At 49.2% G+C, this 16,289-nt stretch overlaps 1 protein-coding gene across 19 annotated transcripts in view; it reads left to right on the top strand.

Annotated features, from left to right (window-relative positions):
• Clec16a (C-type lectin domain containing 16A) overlaps positions 1 to 16,289 on the top strand; it is a 223,379-nt gene that overhangs the window by 191,261 nt on the left and 15,829 nt on the right. For 2 of the 19 annotated variants that reach the window (XM_042283539.2, XM_042283533.2), the window contains 2 exons: positions 8,912 to 9,020; positions 9,395 to 9,533. The exons of the other annotated variants lie outside the window; for them this stretch is intronic. In XM_042283539.2, coding sequence (XP_042139473.1) covers positions 8,912 to 9,020; positions 9,395 to 9,452 — 167 coding nt within the window. In that variant the 3' untranslated portion in view covers positions 9,453 to 9,533. Of the gene's footprint in view, positions 1 to 8,911; positions 9,021 to 9,394; positions 9,534 to 16,289 lie in introns of those variants that run through there. 19 annotated transcript variants of the gene reach the window in all.

The following is a 16,289-nucleotide window of genomic DNA, read 5'->3' as shown; positions in this document are numbered from 1 at the left end:
CCATATAGAAGAAAATGGGCAGCAAGGCAGAGTGGGGAGTGAGAAGAACGCATCTGACTTGCTCACAGAGATGGCACAGTGCCCATCCCCCACTAATTACATCAGAACTGGATGAGTGAAAATGCCCTAAATGGAGCGTGGTGGAGAATACTGTATCCGTTGGATATAGTGGCATGTACCAGTTCTTCCAGAACTCAGGAGGTGAGGTAGGAGAATTGCCAAGAGTTTGACACTCTTCTGGGCTACACAGTGAATCTCTTTCTCTGAAAAACATTGTGTCAGAAGTACCATTCCAACTAGCTGGACTGTCATGAAGCCACCACCAGGCAGCACACACACTCATCTGTGTCCATTTAGGCCATGTTTCCTTACAGACATCCAAATAGGAAAAAAGCACTTGGACCCTGCTGCACATGCCAGAACAATCTGGAAACCTTGATGCTGTCCAGACTCACCTGGCACCCTTCCTCTTCTAAATTTGCCTTTTCCCCGTTTCTTTTTGACTAAAGAGAAATCCTCTGTTCTGACTGGTAAGAGCCTCCTGTTCCTTCTCCTTCCTGTAAGTCACAATGAGTTTGTATTTCATACCTTTCCAGAAGTCGGTTGGTTGTGGTCTAACCCCAGAAGCATGGCTTCTGGGAAGGGCATTAGCTCTACTTCTGTGAGCTCTAGTGAGACCTCAGAAGCATGCACGGAACTGTGGATGTGGGACAGGAGGCAGCAGCTGGAGTACCTGCTCACTGCTCTAGAAGCGGCTCCCAGGTACTGAGACAATGTGCCAGCAGCTCCGTCCAGTTCACACCGATGCCATGGAGGCAGTTAGGGCTGGTGTGCTCAGAGCCTGCAGGACACCATACCATGCTCCCAGTGACAGTTTTCTGAGACATTCCTTATCTGCACAGCGATGTATGGCATGAATAACTTCAGGAAGGTTGGATTCATTTTGCTAGTGGTTTCAGGGGATCCAGTCCATTGTGGTTAGGAGGGCTGCTCACCACATGGCATCCAAGAAGCAGAGAGAGACTATCTGAGCCAGGAAGATCACCTAGTGGGTAACTGTTACCAAGTTTGACAATGTAAGTTTGATCCTCAGAATCCACATGGTAGGAGAAAACTTATGCTTCTCTCGTGCTGCAGCATGTGCATGTGCACATGTGTGCATCTGCACACATAAAAATATATAAGTGTAAATGTATAAAGAGAGAGAGAATGCCTGTACTATGGGCTCCCACACACACACACACACTTTCCATCTGTACTCCTAGCCTATGGAATAGAGAATATAGATTCAGGGCACATCTCCCCCTATTACTTAATTATCTCAGAAACATCACAGACACTCCCAGAGTATATCTTACTGATCTCTTAGGTATTTCTCATTCCTACCAAGATGAACCATCATATGAATACTAAGTCTCAAGGATCCAGCCACTATACAGTGTCAGCATCAGTGATAAGCCTAGATCCCATGTCTGTCTGTCCTCCGTCATGGCACAGAGTGTTCTGGGTATAGCAAAGCTGTTCACCTTAAGGTGAACATCTTAAGGTGTTGGTCATGAGAGATTTGGGGAAGAGGGAAGAGATGGGATCTACCACCAAAGGCACATCTCTCACTTCCTCCAGTCACTCCTCACTTCCTGCAGCCCATTCAGTTCACTAATAGGTTAATCCAGTGTTGGGGTGAGAGCCCCATTATCTCCTACGAAGGTCTGCCTCTGACCATTTCTGCACTGCAGACCACGCCTTCAGTATACAAGTCTGTGGGAGATACTCAATATCCGTGCCTTAGTCTCCAAAGTCCTGCTGTGCCTGTTTCTGTCTATATTCAGCACTTGGACTCCCCTGCAATGCTGTCCTCTCCCTAGGGGTGGCCATGAAAATGCAGTTGTCTCCCAAGACATGGAGTAAAGGACTGGCAGCACCCCAAGTGTAACTAGCAGTAGGTCTCCACATCTGACAGGTGATGTGCCCTGCACACAGGCCCCCAGGAGTCCCAGAAGAAGCCTCTGCTGCTCACAGGAGGCAGGATGTGCTTCTGTCCAAAGAAGTGCTCTGGCGATTATTTATTAATTGAGAAAGGGAAGAAAAAAAATAATAGGGTTTCCTGGAAAGGGATAAAAGTTCAATATGATAAACTCCCGAAAAGCAATCAAAGGCCAGAGAGGGCAGAAAAATAAAGGACAGAGAGAGTAGGAGTGATGATGAATCAGAGTGGGGCATGTTAGCTGTCAGGGAAGGGGCCGTATTTCATAGCCATGGGGTGCGGGGCAGCACTGCTGAGCCGCCAGGGTGAGCATGCCAGGGCTGCAGGGTGGGGAGCAGCTCGCTCCACAGAGGTCACCGAGCCCTGGGATGAGCTGCCATGATAGGAACAGATGGACTGGTCAGCTGTTTCACGTGACGACAGGCCCTATCGTCCTTGTTTTTGTGCTTTAATGAGTGAACACAGAAAATTACCTATGGAACTGCAGCTTCTGCAGCTCACTCCCCAGCACCCATCATCCATCACAAGAGCTGGTTGGAGACACTGCAGTTCACTTCCCATCCCTGCCTTCTCTGGGTTTTCTTTTTCTCATTAAACACACACACTTTCTCTGTGTGCGTGCGTGTGTGCGTGCGTGCGTGCGTGCGTGCGTGCGTGCGTGCGTGCGTGCGTGCATGTGTGTTGCCCCTGAGGTTCTTAAAAATATTAAAGCAGAGGCTGGGGAGATGACTTGGTGGGTAAAGAGCTTGCTTTGCAACCATGAGGACTGAAGCTCACATCCATAGCACCCATGTAAGAAGCTGGCATGGTGGCACATATATCTTTAGTAGCACACAAACCTTAGCATTGGAGACAGCAGGAAGGATAGTGTAGACAAGAGGGTCCCTAGAACTCACTGGCCAGCCATCAGTAAGAAATTCTGTCTCAAAAAACAAGACACAGAACGTAGAGTAAGACACCCAGCATCAACCTCTGGCCTACATACATGTATATGTACAAACAACACACAAACACATATGCTTTATACACAGACACACATATACACAGATTAATACATTACAAAGGATATGGCTGTCTTTGACTGTGCTCCCCAATTGCTGCTCTACCCCTCAACACCCCTCACTCATGGTTTGGCTGATCCCTTTCCAAATCCTTCTCTATGTAGCTACATTATGTATAAGCACCCGCAGCCTGGGGCCATAAGTCTGTCTCCACAGTTCTGAAATCTAAATAGCTCTAAAAACCAAAATATTTTTTCTAATTCATTGGTGGTAAAGCCAACCCTGAACTATTTCTGAGCTGTTGGGCGGAGTTGATACCATTTGCTCTGAGTGCACATGCTTATTTCCTATGGAAATTTAATGTTTGGTTGTAGCTGTCCAAAGCCCACCTGTGGGCAAAACATAATTTGTGTGTATGTATTGCTTGGCTTTTAATACATAAAGATCATAATTTCCAGACACATCTAGCCACACAGGCTCAGGCTGAGGAGCTAGGGCCATTACTGTCTGGTGTTCTGGTCCATCTTTGTAAGTTATGTAGTCATACTTGGGAATCACTTTCTACAGCACCGCCATGAGTTAGAAATCTGGGTTGTTGTTTACATTGCCTGCATTAGTCCACAGTAGATACCTGAGTCTTTTTATCCAAGCGTTTCAGTGGCCCTGGGCTTTCACTGCCCAGGGCCACAGTGAGCATCATTGAGCACACTGATGTGTATGTGTTCTCTCCAAGAAGCAGAACTCCTGAGATAGAGTGGGGGAGAGTGGGGAATGGACAGAATCTTACTGTGCAACCTAGAACTCTTTATATAGATTAGACTAGGCTGGCCTTGAACTCACAGAAATCTGCCTGCCCCTGCCTTGGAAATGCTAGAACTAAAGGTATGAGCCACCACACCCAGCACAAGCCCTTGTTTTAACAGTGCTGTGGCTCTTGTGTTATGACCCCCTCTCCTTAACTTCATCTTTAACAGTTGCACAACCCCCTGCTGTCTTTGTTTCCTGAGGTAGCTCTAGCAAGATATGTACTAGGTAGCTTCAACAGATGTGTATTGTCTAACGGTTCTGAAGATCAAAAGTCCGAGGTCAAAGGGTAGATAGGATTGGCTCCTTGTGAGGCTGGAAGAGAAACCTGCTGCCGGCCTCTCCCTGGCTTCTGGAGATTACTGGTGGCCCTTGGTGTCACCTGCCATTTGCTTCGGCACATGGTATTCTCTCCCTGTGTACTGGTGAGACAGCTTTTCCCTGATGTGACAGAATACCAGATGGAATCATATTAAGGAGGAAGGCTCTATCATGATCCCTGGTTTTAGGGGTCTCAGTCCATATCACATAGTTCCATTGCTTTCCTGTCTATGGTAAGGCAAGAGCATTGTGGCAGAAGGACATGGTGGAAGACAGTTGCTTATCTCATGGCAGCTGCAAGCAGGGACCAGGGCCAAAGTGCCACTAGGCCACACCCACGGTGACCTTAAGCTAGGCCTCCACTCGTAGTTTGCACGCAGTCCCTGCTAAAGTCATCCCACCATGAATCCATCAATGCACTCATCCAACTAAAAGACCAAAGCTCTCACAGTCTAGGCCCTCCAAAGCCCACCTTTGCACACTGCTGCTGTACAGGAGTTCAGGGGGACATTTCAGAGGGAAGCCACTATAGTGAGTATCACTGGGTCCAGACCTTTGCCTTTCATAAGGCACAATTGTACTGGATTCGAACCCATCAACTTACCCAGCTCCATCTGCAGAATGACCCTGTTTGCAAACCATTTCCCATTCTGAGGCCCCAGAGGTCTGAACTTCAGCATAAGAATTTGGGAGGGGGCAAAGTTCAGTCCTAACCATCTATCTAGATCAGCCAAAATGTACTGAGCCTCTTCACACTGGTACCAGGGTGGTTTCTGCTGCTCAACAAGTCACATCACAATGATCCATGCTTCTGGTTACCCCAGTAGAAGCCATTCCATAGGGTTAAGTGGGTGTGTCTAACAGGACCCACCTGGGTCTGGGTTCTCGTTCACCCAGCTCTTCAGGTGCCACCAAGACAAGGCCCCTTCATATGCTTGCTCATGTTTGCCAGCCTGGGCTTCTAGATAGATCCTTCTATCATGCCTCGCTTCTATTTTCCTTCTCCTTCCTGCCAAGAAGGTTAATAGCAAAATAGAAGCCCTTCATGAGAGTGTCTGTGCAGGGCATGTTCTCTTGCAGACATAGAGACAAATAGAAATTTCAGAAATATAGGGGGCCTTTGGTCTGCAGACATTAAATCCATCAGTGAAATATCAGTCCTGGGGCAGTGTGCCAGCACCAGGAGAAAGCCTTTTCTGATTTAGTTGAGGCAGAAAAAGCCCGTGTCAGAACAGCGCAGCTAGAGAACAAGCTGCAAGGCACTCATGAGCCCCGGGTTCAGAAGAGCTGTTTCACATAGGAGGTTTTCAGGCTGTGTTCTAGGAGCTAGGAAGACACAGCTTCATCAAGGAGCACCTCGGAGATGGAGGCCTGAAGAAGCCTGTCAGAGAACCAGAGGGCTGTCCAAGGAAAGCAAAGGCCAGGTGGATGCTTGAGTCCTCGGTCTAGGAGTCAGTGTTGGCCACACTTAGCACGGGGGCTCAATGAAGAGACTGGGAGAGGATGCAGGGAAGGATAAAGTTAGCCCTTAGGCAGGGGAAACACCAACCTCAAGTGTAGTGCTGCAGTGGCAGCCTCAGGCTGGCCATCTAGGACAAATCCCTTGAACAGATAAAAACCCAAGAAAAAGGAATACTGGTAACCAGCCACGCTGCCAATCCAGGGCCAGGAGGGGTCTTCCTCTCCTGCCATCTGTTGCCCAGGAAAGGCACCGCCTTGTTCTACAGAAAGATGTTAGGTCTGTGTTCTCACAGTTGCATCTTCAGGAGGAGTGATCCAAACATGGCCTAGATGATCCTAATGGCTGACCTGGGTCCCTGACATCTGCCAGCTCCTTCCCAATTGTCTAGTAGCTGAGCAAAGGACATTTGGTGGCTCTGGGTTCCTTTATCTCAACCCAAATACTTGTTTGTTTTCATGTAACATCCTGACATGACTTTTACCTAGACAGGGCTGGGAATCTATAGTGGTCCCAAATGATGGAGCACCCGTCACCATGACACCTCCAAGGCCAGCTGGCCTGGTAATCTTTCCTGTGGCTTCCTTCTGCCACTGCTTCTTGTGGGGAAGGGGGAAATGCCCAGCCTGTCCATATTTGGGGCACTAATCACCAATGTTCAGGCACCAGAGGTCAGGAAGAAGTTGAGATAATTCCAGGAATCTAAGGCTCTAAAAATGTGGGGCTGACTGGAAAGGATTTCTAGAGAGGGGAATGAGAGAGAGAGAGACAGAGAGAGAGAGAACCCCAATCTCCACTCAACCTCGTTCCCAGCCCCGGGCACTGACCACTGCATCTTGGATTCTTGGGAAGAAATGAAGTCAGTGCACATAGCTCTGCAGGTCCCGGTTAATAATGAATGCGGAGGAAGGAGAGAGGATGTTCAATATTTAAACAGTGCAGAGCTCTAGCTGCCTTGCCAGTTACTGCCCTCCGCCTGCTTCCTGGATGGCTTCTGTAAAACTGAGCACTAGCCCAACTCCACTGCTGGCCTCAGCCACCAGCTTACATGAGTAGGGAACAGTAGCTTCAGGGTACTCCAGCCAGCAAGATTTCTGTTGCTTTTTGTGAAAGATGGGATGAGATCTGTGGTGTTGGCTGTGCACATCCCTCATATCATCCTCTTGGTGCTGCCTGTGTCTCGTTTGTGTTGGAATTTGGTGGCCTGACTGAGGAGGACAGCTTTACAGGGTAAAGTGGACTTGGTTTAAGAGCCATCTCTTCAAATCCACAAACTGGATATCTGCCTTCAAAGTTGCATGTAATGCAAAATTCTGTGAATCAATTCCTCTTTTCTTCTTGACACATGTTATATCAAAGGCAAAAGCATCCTTTTGGGGGGAGGAGAAAAGAAAACATTTGGCCCGAGACATAATAAAATCATGCTTAAGGATGCAACAAACTTGAAGTCTCTTAGTTAAAGGAAATCAATACTTTTATGATGAAATATTAATCATCCTTTAAAAAATAAGTCAAAACTAGAGATGCACAAGAGCCAGAGTGATTTTAATGCCTCAGGCATTAGCTTGGCATTTGCAAGGAAGCACAGCAAGTAGGGCCGCTGGAGCCGCTCTGAGGAGCCCTCCCAGGCCTCACGGGGGGCCACTTGTGGATTTTCATTCAGAAGCACACATATCTCTCTCTGATATGCCAAAGTTACTTCCAAACAGTTCCAAACTGCTGATTTGGGGAAATGAGAAATGGGAAAGAGAGGGGCTTGCAGAGGTGTACACACGTGCGTGTGCTGACCGCAGGGGCGAGGAGAGGAGAGAATTAGAGAAAGCTACTTGTTTGCATGCCCGCCACCTGTCCCTCCCTCCTTTGGACCAACATTAATTATTCTAATAGTCCTTTCTGTAGGTGTTGAACCATGTTTGACTGTTCGAAACCAGGTCAAACTGGTTGAATTTTGAGTTTCATATATTTAAGCCTATTATAGACATCTCTGTCAGATATACAGAACAGTCCTGGGTGTATTGAAAGCATTGAATTTGACATTTACACATCAGGTTCCAGATAACAAGAAGTCCATGTTCTCAATGGTGGCTTTGATATAAAAATCTTAAGTCACACTGGGCGTGGTAGTGCACTCCTGTAATCCCAGCACTTGGGAAGCAGAGGCAGCCTCCTGTGAGTTTGGAGCTACCCTGTCTTTAAAAAAAAGAAAAAGTCCACTAGCCTTAGACAGTTAAAGGTACCATAGGAGAGCTGCCAGGTCTCACGTTATTGACTAAAGCCTTCAGTCACATGGTGACAAAGCAAGGCTTCAGTCTTGAGTGGCCTTGCTTTGTCAAAAGATCTAAATCATTTCTCCTGCCACACACCCCTGCGTCTGAGTCACTATCGAAGTCTTGCCTCGCTGAAACCAAGTTCCAGTTCAGCAGTCAAAATGCAAGCTCCTGGACACTTAGCCTACAGTGCTCTCCTCCTCATCAGTTCTGGGGGGTGGAACAGCTTTATACAAAGAAAAGACACGGGCTCTCATGTGTTCTCAGGGCAAGCAAGTCCTCTGGGGTCAGATCGCCCAGGAGCAGCCCAAGCCCTAGGAACTCTCCTCTTCCCTTGGGTCCTGTTTCTGTGTACCCAGATTTCTGCTTTTCTCAGGACTTCTCCCTTACAGATGACAGAAACTGACCATCTGGTTAGTCAAGTCTCATGGGGCTGCAGGAACAGAAGCTGATAGAAGAATCCTGTCCATTGAGCTTCTGAAGCATGTTCTGGGATGGTGCCCATCTTGGTCTTTGTGTGACTCAGCACACTCCCTGATCCCATCTAACACCCACCATGCAGATAGCATCTTTGGTTCTTTCAGTAGTAAAGTGTAAGGCAGCATGGCCCTCTGTCAGTCTGGCCTGACCCGAGTCGGTTAGCACACACAGGAGGAAGAGCTCTGGTGAGATGGTACTGCTAGAAACAAGCACCCTGCCCTGTCAGTCCAGATGGGAAAGGGACCCCAGGCACGTGGCTGGCTGCCCTAGGGAGTGTTAAGTACGTGGCCAACCCCACACACCTTTTGCAGAAGTTCACAATGAATTCCCCACCCCTTGTATACCACCACCTTGTGGAATTCTCGGGGCTGAGGCATCCTATTATGAGACCTACCCAACAAGGCTGCTCTGCTTCTGGCCTGAGAGGATAGGGCAGAGCTAATAAGAGACTTCTTAGCAAACCTGGCACTCCTGGCCATCACAGGCTCCAGGGACATCCTTGTCAGGGAGGCCGTTAGCCAGTCCCCCTGCTCTGTGTCCCCTTTGCCCAGACATGCCCCCTAGCTATCTAACAGCCCCTCTCCTGCTCTTTCAGCCTTGTCCACTGCCTCAGAACACAGGCAGCCAAGATGGCCGCTGGTGAGCTTTCTATTGCCTTGGCTGAGAGACTGTTGTGGAGCTCTGTGCTCTCTCATGTATACACGGTAATGCCATCAGAAGTGGGCAGGGGCTGGGAGAGGCAAATGCCCAGGCATCCTAGGGAGAAAGCCCATGCTCTGGTGCCCCCCAGTTTGAATAATCCAAAGGCAGAATAATCCAGAGTGCCTCTCGAGAACCAGTTGCCCAGGTCTATATGGCAGCCAACCATCCATGGCAGGTGCTCCTGTCCAAGGCAGGGAGGACTACCTGACATCCATACAGGTCAGGTCCTCCAGCAGTAAAAGGGACAGCTGGCCCTCAGGTATCTCCATGGGTGGTAGCCCACACAGCCAGGCCCTCACCTGACCACAGGGTTGAGCAAGAACAAAATGGCACAGGGAGAAAGCAGGATACTGAAAACCTTTTCTCTTTCCTGCAGGTTTTCACGTATACCCCCTAAAATCCAAGAGGATTTGTCCATGGATAAAGAGCTATAGGCTATCAGATTCTACAAGTTCCCAGATATTTTTGTATGTTATCCCTTTAAAAACAACCAGAAATAAAAGTCTTTAAGCGTTTGGAGGCATAGCCAGTCATCACGTCGCCTGCCGCAAGGGTCTCAAAGCAGAGAATGGCAGCTGCTAAGGAGTGTCCCCTTCCCCTGGTTTACATGTCTGCCCCTCCATCCCTGATGCAGGCAGAAAGTGGCCTTTACAGTAATGGTACTTGAGTGTGAAGACCTTAGGATGATCCAGAGTTCACAGCTAGGAAATACTGCATCTTTAGTCCCACTAAAGAGAGGCAGGAAGTGACGGCAAGGGGTACAACTGCCTGGGACCTGGGCCACAGGGTGCCCACATGTCAGTAGACCTTCATTTCTATGTGGGTTTCTGTGGAGCTCTAGCCCAGCACCTAGGTCTCAAGCTGGTCCCTTGCTTGTTTATTATTGTTTGTATATGTGTGGAAGGAAGAGTGAGTGCCACATGTGTGTGTGCCCACAGAAGCCAAAAATGCTGGATCCCCTAGGGCTGGAGATATAAAGAAGTAGCTGTGGTTCTTTAGACCTAGGTGCTAGGAGCCAAACTTAGTCCTCTGGAAGAACATTACCCACTCTTAACCACTGAGCTGTCTGTCTGTCTGTCTGTCTGACCCCGTTGTTGTTTTTGTTTTCTCCTTTGTCTGACAGCAGATAGTATATGTATACATGCGTATGAGGGTGCATGCTAAGAGACCAGAGTGGTGTCCTGCTGAATCACTCTCCACCTTATTTCCTTGAAACAGGCTGTCTCTCTGAGACTGGAGCGAGGTTGTCACCAGCAAGTGATCCTCCTGTCTCTGACCTCCACAGCACTGGGGGTACAGGTACACATGCAGTATACCCCGCTTTTTATGTGGGTGCTGGGAACTTAAACTCAGGTCCTTGTGCTGTGATGCTTTGCGGCAAACATTCTTACCTGTGAGCTCTCTCTAGCCTCCCTTATGGGCTTTTTAAAATATGTTTGAGTGTTTGCCTGAATGTGTGTCTGTCTGTGTCTGGTGCCCAAGAATACCAAAAGAGAGTGTCAAACCCCCTAGAACTTGAGTTACATGTTTGTGAGTCACCATGTGAGCGCTGGAAATTAACCCTCTGTCTTTTGGGAGAGCAGCCAGCTCTTTAACCGTCCAGCGTCTCTCCAGCACCACTTATGGGCTTTTTAACAGTGTTGGTGGTGTCTTCCCAAGGCGGCTTTTCCCCAGTGACTCCCTGCTTGGTCCCTAGTCTCCCCACATCCACCCTCATCTTACCCAAGGATGCACTCCAAAGACATAGTGGGTCAGACACATGAGTGAGAAAGTTGCATGTCACCCCAGACCTTCTAAGCAGCATCTGTTCAGAGTCACAGCAGACATTAGTCTTAGAGTGTCGTATCTCTACCCACTTCACCCAGGGACCTGGCAGATAGCAGTAGCAGTGAAAGGCAGAGTCAAGGAAAGAACCAGCGAGCGGAGAGTAAAGCCGTGCATGCCACCCTGGCTGTCTTGGGCTTTTGTAGGAGGCCACAAGGCTGATTGATTTTCTTCTTTCTTTCTTTCTTTCTTTCTTTCTTTCTTTCTTTCTTTCTTTCTTTCTTTCTTTCTTTCTTCCTTCCTTCCTTCCTTCCTTCCTTCCTTCCTTCCTTCCTTCCTTCCTTCCTTCCTTCCTTTCTTTCTTTCTGTCTTTCTTTTTCTTTTTTTTTTTAACTGTTTCCCAGCATCTCAGTGTGTGGTGAGAAAACGTGAACACTGCCTGGCCAGAAGTCTGAGCCATGGCCTCTGAGTGAATCTGCTAATGAAAGGCAAGCTCAGAGGAGCCTGTGGCCCTCAGCTCCCTATTCACGGTGAAGGCCGTGGCAGCTCTGTGCTTCCTCTCCTGGAGTCCTCACCTGGACTCAGCGGAGCACCTCTGTCCCGGCCTGAGTCCTTAGCTATGCTCCAGACTCACACAGCACTCGTCCCAGGAGCTGTCACAGGGCACCTCCACAGGCTTAAGATGGGGCTCATGACAGAGCTTGTGCCCAGACAAGGGGCAAGCAGGCTTTGCCCCCCACTTAGATAGGCCACTCCTTGTTTTTCAAAAAGAGCGTGCAGACTGGTAGTAGGTAGTGCTAGCCTGGCATTCACAAAACCCTGCCTTCTGTTCCTAGCACTGCTTAAGCCTATCACGGTGGGGCATGCCTGTAATCTCGGAACTTGTGGTAGAAGCAGGAGGATCAGAAGTTCAAAGTCACCCTGGGCTGTATAGCAAGTTACAGGCCACCTTGGGGAGACCCTATTTCAAAAAAAAGGGGGGTCCACATTTAAAACTTCAGTAGTTTACATCAAAATCCAGATACCCACCTTCTTTTTAAGAATTGGAAATGTACCCCTCTGGAAGGGGGCTGTGTTCTTAGGCTGCAGGTCGCAGCCCCTGCTATCTCCCAGGACCCAGGTTGGCACGCTGTGTTTCCCTGACAGAACAGAAGGGCTTCTTAGTCTCCAGGTCTCTGTGGAGTCAGGGGAGGCTCTCGGCTCTTCCCGCCCTCCTTCACTTGCTTTGCCAGCCAACCTTGGAAGGTGTGTGACCTCCCCCCCTCCGGGGAGCCACAGAAAACTCTGGGGAGAATCAGGGAAGCCCCTCTCGGGCAAGGCTCTGCAATAGCCAGAGCACTTCCTCTTTCCACTCTTGTAGAAACCAGAGTTCCACTGCTTAGAAAAGGAAGCTTGACAAAGGGCACCGTGTGGTAGCCTCTTGTCAGACTGAGACACTTCTGAAGGCAGCAGCTGAGTCTTCCCTGCTGCTGCTTTCAGGGCCGTGCCTAGAAAGGCTTCCAGGGATGCAGGCCTCTCGGTGATGGTGGGCCCAAGAGCCCCGCCATGCTGTGGTTTTACCCCAAGCTGGAACTCCTGGGAAGCTCAGGTTCAACACTGACGTCAACATGCTGTGACGGAAGTCTACCTGCTGTCACTTTCCCTTGGCACACACCCTGATGGAGCCTGGTACCAACTGCTTTTGCTGTGGGGCTTTAGGGCTTGTGTCTCTGGTGGTGGGCTTTGGTTTTCAAAGGGAAACAGTACAGCCCCACCTGAAAGCAGTGAGTCCCCAGTGGTCTGCAGGGTGTAGCCCTCCCTGTGTTACCGGAGTAAGGGATCCTTGGAGTGACTCCTGAGCTGAGCAGGCCCTTGCACTTCACCTTCTGAGAGGCCCCTGTGGAATCCCCTATACAGAGTCAAGCCAGTTCCACAACTCCAAAAGGGCACGTGCTTGTTAACCCGGAACAGTGACATTTTAGTCAAGTACCCGAAAGGCAACATGGGTCTGAGCAGGTCACAGAGACCAGTGGCCCTGCTTTCTTGGAAGATGAGAAAATGTTCAGCTCACCACCACCCCCAGCCTCCAGTGTCCCTCTCTGCATACTCTGCAGTCTCTCGTGGCCTTCAGTTCCAAGGTCTTAGTCCAATTTTATAATCTCTGAGTTCTGGTGTGAGCTCAGAGAGAAACTCAGTCCCTCCCCTGGATTCTACCAAAAATTCCCCTCTACCACAGAAGGAAGAGAACATATCCTGAAGGTCTGAGTTCATAGGTAGGGTCACCTGCCCCTCCCCTTTTTCTTCAGCACCCCACCATGTCCAGATCCCTTCACCCCACCACTACCACCAGCCCCATAGGCTCAGGCAGTTTTCTCCCTATCAGGTCAGAGCCAGTGCATAGTGTGACCAGGATTAACAAGGCATTCCCCACAACAATGCCAGATAAGGTTAGCTTCAACTACAGAGGAAGTGCTAGAAGAGAGGTTTATGTGGCCCTCAGGGAAAAGCATCATGGAATTGGGTAAGTAAGGGCTCCATGAGACATCAGGGACCCCAGCTCCTCCATGCTCAGTGTTCTTCCTTCCCTCATACACAGTTCCCCCTCATAGTCAGGATGACTGCTGGATTCTGGCTATCACATCCGTGTTCCAGGAAGCAGAATAGAGGATGTACCCTCTTTCCTGTTGAAGAGGCTTCTTGGAAATCCCACATGCCACTTTGATGTCTGTTTCATGGCCACAACTCAGTCACATGGCCATGCCTAGTGGCCAGGTTCTGCAACTGCAGGAGTAATAGGAAATAACAGCAGTATCAGAAATATCCAAAGCCTCCTGGGCTCAGAAGATGTCAGGTGCTAGCCGCTAAAGCGACGAAAGTTGTTCGACAAAATACTAGACGTCTTTGCAGTCAAGTTTCTCATGCACTGCCCAAATAGGACAGGTCGTCTGGGGTGGAGAGAGAACTTTTGCTCAAACTGGAAGCCAGCACATAAGCTCCGAAGGGCCAGGAAGGAACCTGTACAGACAGAAAGGAGACAAAAGGGAATTGCAGTTTGGAGGAATGGCCCAGCAAATGCAGAGGACTGCAGGCCAGCCTAGGCTGCTGGAGGAGAGGCTCCATTTCCTCCCGATCGGTCTGTGGTTCAGAGTGTCTCTGTGGGTTAAAACTCCCTGTGGATTTGTCTAGGAATCTAAGAATGGGGACAGAAATGAAGTTGAATTGCCACAGCAGAGTCAAGTCAGGTCAGCAAGGAGAGGGCAGCTCTGTCACCTCACTCTAGTTCGAGCTGTGTCAGGACAGGGCCCTGCAATGCCTGGTCTCTATGTTTTCTAAGGCAGCCATGCAGGGTTGTGTGGAATCTCTCAGTGTTATTGTACGCTAGTGTAATAAGCAAACACAGATGAGATATAAGCTAGCTAATGCCCTGTAGACCACCACCACCACTAGCTCAGGTTCTGAAATCTCATGAACCTGGTTATTAAAACTGAGAGCTAAAAGCAGAAAGTAGAGGAAGGGATTCATCCCAGGTCTCAAAGCCAAAGTGGGCAGATCTTGGACTCGAACCTGGGATTCTGATTCCATGCACAGTATTCCTTATGTCATTGGGCCTAAAATAGAAGGCTGACCTTTTGGTGGTAATTTTGTTCTTGATAAATGCTGGAGAGCTGTTCATTAGTTCACGTTCCCAGAATCTTGGCAGAATGGAGTGGAGGAAGACAGGAAGGCTACAGGCCCCATGCAGCTCAGGGATCCTGCAAAGCAAGGGGATGGCTTACTATTGGCATGGGTCCATCTGCTTGGTCCTGCTCTGTGGAAGTTTGTCCAGGTCCCGAGAACTCACAGGAAGGGAGCCAGAGACCAGAGTGGCTCATAGTGGGTGGTACTGTCAGGCCTGAGTGTGCCCAGCTTCCAGGTGACTTCTCTCTCCTCTACCCTCTTCTTTCCTGACCTGAAATAATATTCATAGGGCTGGGGATGTGCAGTGTTTGTTGAGCCTGCTCAGGACCTTGGGTTTAATCTCAACACCACATAAGCTGGGCATGGTGTCACAGGCCTGTAGTCTCAGTGCTCAGGGAAGTAGAGACAGGAGGTATTTTCAGTGAGATCAAGGCCAGTCTGAGATATATGAGACCCTGTCTCAAAATAATAGAACTTAATGGTAAGGAGCTTAGACAATTCAGACAAGCCCCTGAAGACATTCTAAACCCACCCATTCCTCTCACAGCTTCAGCCCCTACAGCTGTTTGCTCTGCTCTGGGCAGGGAGGAGGAAAACCTGCATTTTCTCAGTAGGAGTGTGTGGATATTCTTTTGCTAACCTTTCTGCACCTGCCACGTCTTGAGCACTTCCCTAGGCACTTAATCTTGCTTTCTGACAGCATTTTTGCCAACAGTGGAGGCTTTCATCATTGGCTGTGTCAGAATTCATTGGCTTTCCTCCAGCTCCGAACACATCCATGTCTTAACCATTCCCCATTTTACACTCCTTCATCAGCATGTGGATCCCCCTCATGCACACACACCCACTGCCACCCCCACAGCCTTTGGTACACATCCGAGAGCTGTTCTTGAGACAGACACAGGGTGAGCCAAGCTTGTCATCAGTAGAAAAGACCCTAGGGAGCCTGTGTGCCTGTTAACCATCCCATGATCTCTGGCTTGTCTATGTGTTTGCAAGGACTTGGCAGCCCCTGTGTGTTGACACAGACCCAGAAGGCCTCTGGCATCTCTGCTGTAGCTAGCTCATCCAGAACTGCCTTGCTGAGATGAAGCAAGAATTCTGAGGTCCAGGCCGCAGGCATGGCATTCATCTGCAGTTCTCTCCAGGGTCCACACAATCCCCCAATATGGCAAGTTAGTGTGGAAGAGAGCCCCCTTGAAACTGCAGCATGTGGGGAGAATGGAGAGGAAGGAAGAGAGATTTGAGCAGCAGCAGAGGGGGGAATGTAAGCCCAGCACTTGTACTCAGTAGATCCTGCAAACTATGGCAGACGGGGTTGGGACCCGTAGCCTGATGCCATGAGGTCAGTCTGACATGACAGACAGAAAGAGCCATCTCCTCCTCCATAAGCATGCTATGGCACACACGTGCCCACACAAACACATGCACATACCATAAGTAGATAAATAGGAAAATGCTTTTTAAATGACAAGGGTACAGGCTAGGGATCTCCTTTTTCTGTCCAACTCTAATTACATGTAAATTTTATTACCAGTCTAAGACTTGATGCCAACCCCCAAATGAAGAACTGTCTTGTCTTCTTTTCAAAAGACCCAGGGCACCCTGCAGGCTAGGCAAGTGTTCTCCCACCAAGCTCTGCCCCACCCAGGAAAGGACATTAGTATTGGGCTCATCCCCCATGAACCTCACTCCAGATAAGTCACAGTGACAGCAGACCTGTGTCTTCAGAGACCCCCAGGGCCCCAGCTTCCATTCAGGAGCACACAAGGCTGAGTCCCAACCCTGTTCAACACTCAGCTTGTGTGTGGGGGATAAATCGGCAGCTTGGGAAAAGCCACCCAACACTT

The sequence above is a fragment of the Peromyscus maniculatus genome, chromosome 8, assembly GCF_049852395.1.
Source record: "Peromyscus maniculatus bairdii isolate BWxNUB_F1_BW_parent chromosome 8, HU_Pman_BW_mat_3.1, whole genome shotgun sequence".
In the NCBI taxonomy this organism is placed as follows: Eukaryota; Metazoa; Chordata; class Mammalia; order Rodentia; family Cricetidae; genus Peromyscus; species Peromyscus maniculatus.
This window is presented reverse-complemented; position numbering and strand designations above follow the sequence as displayed.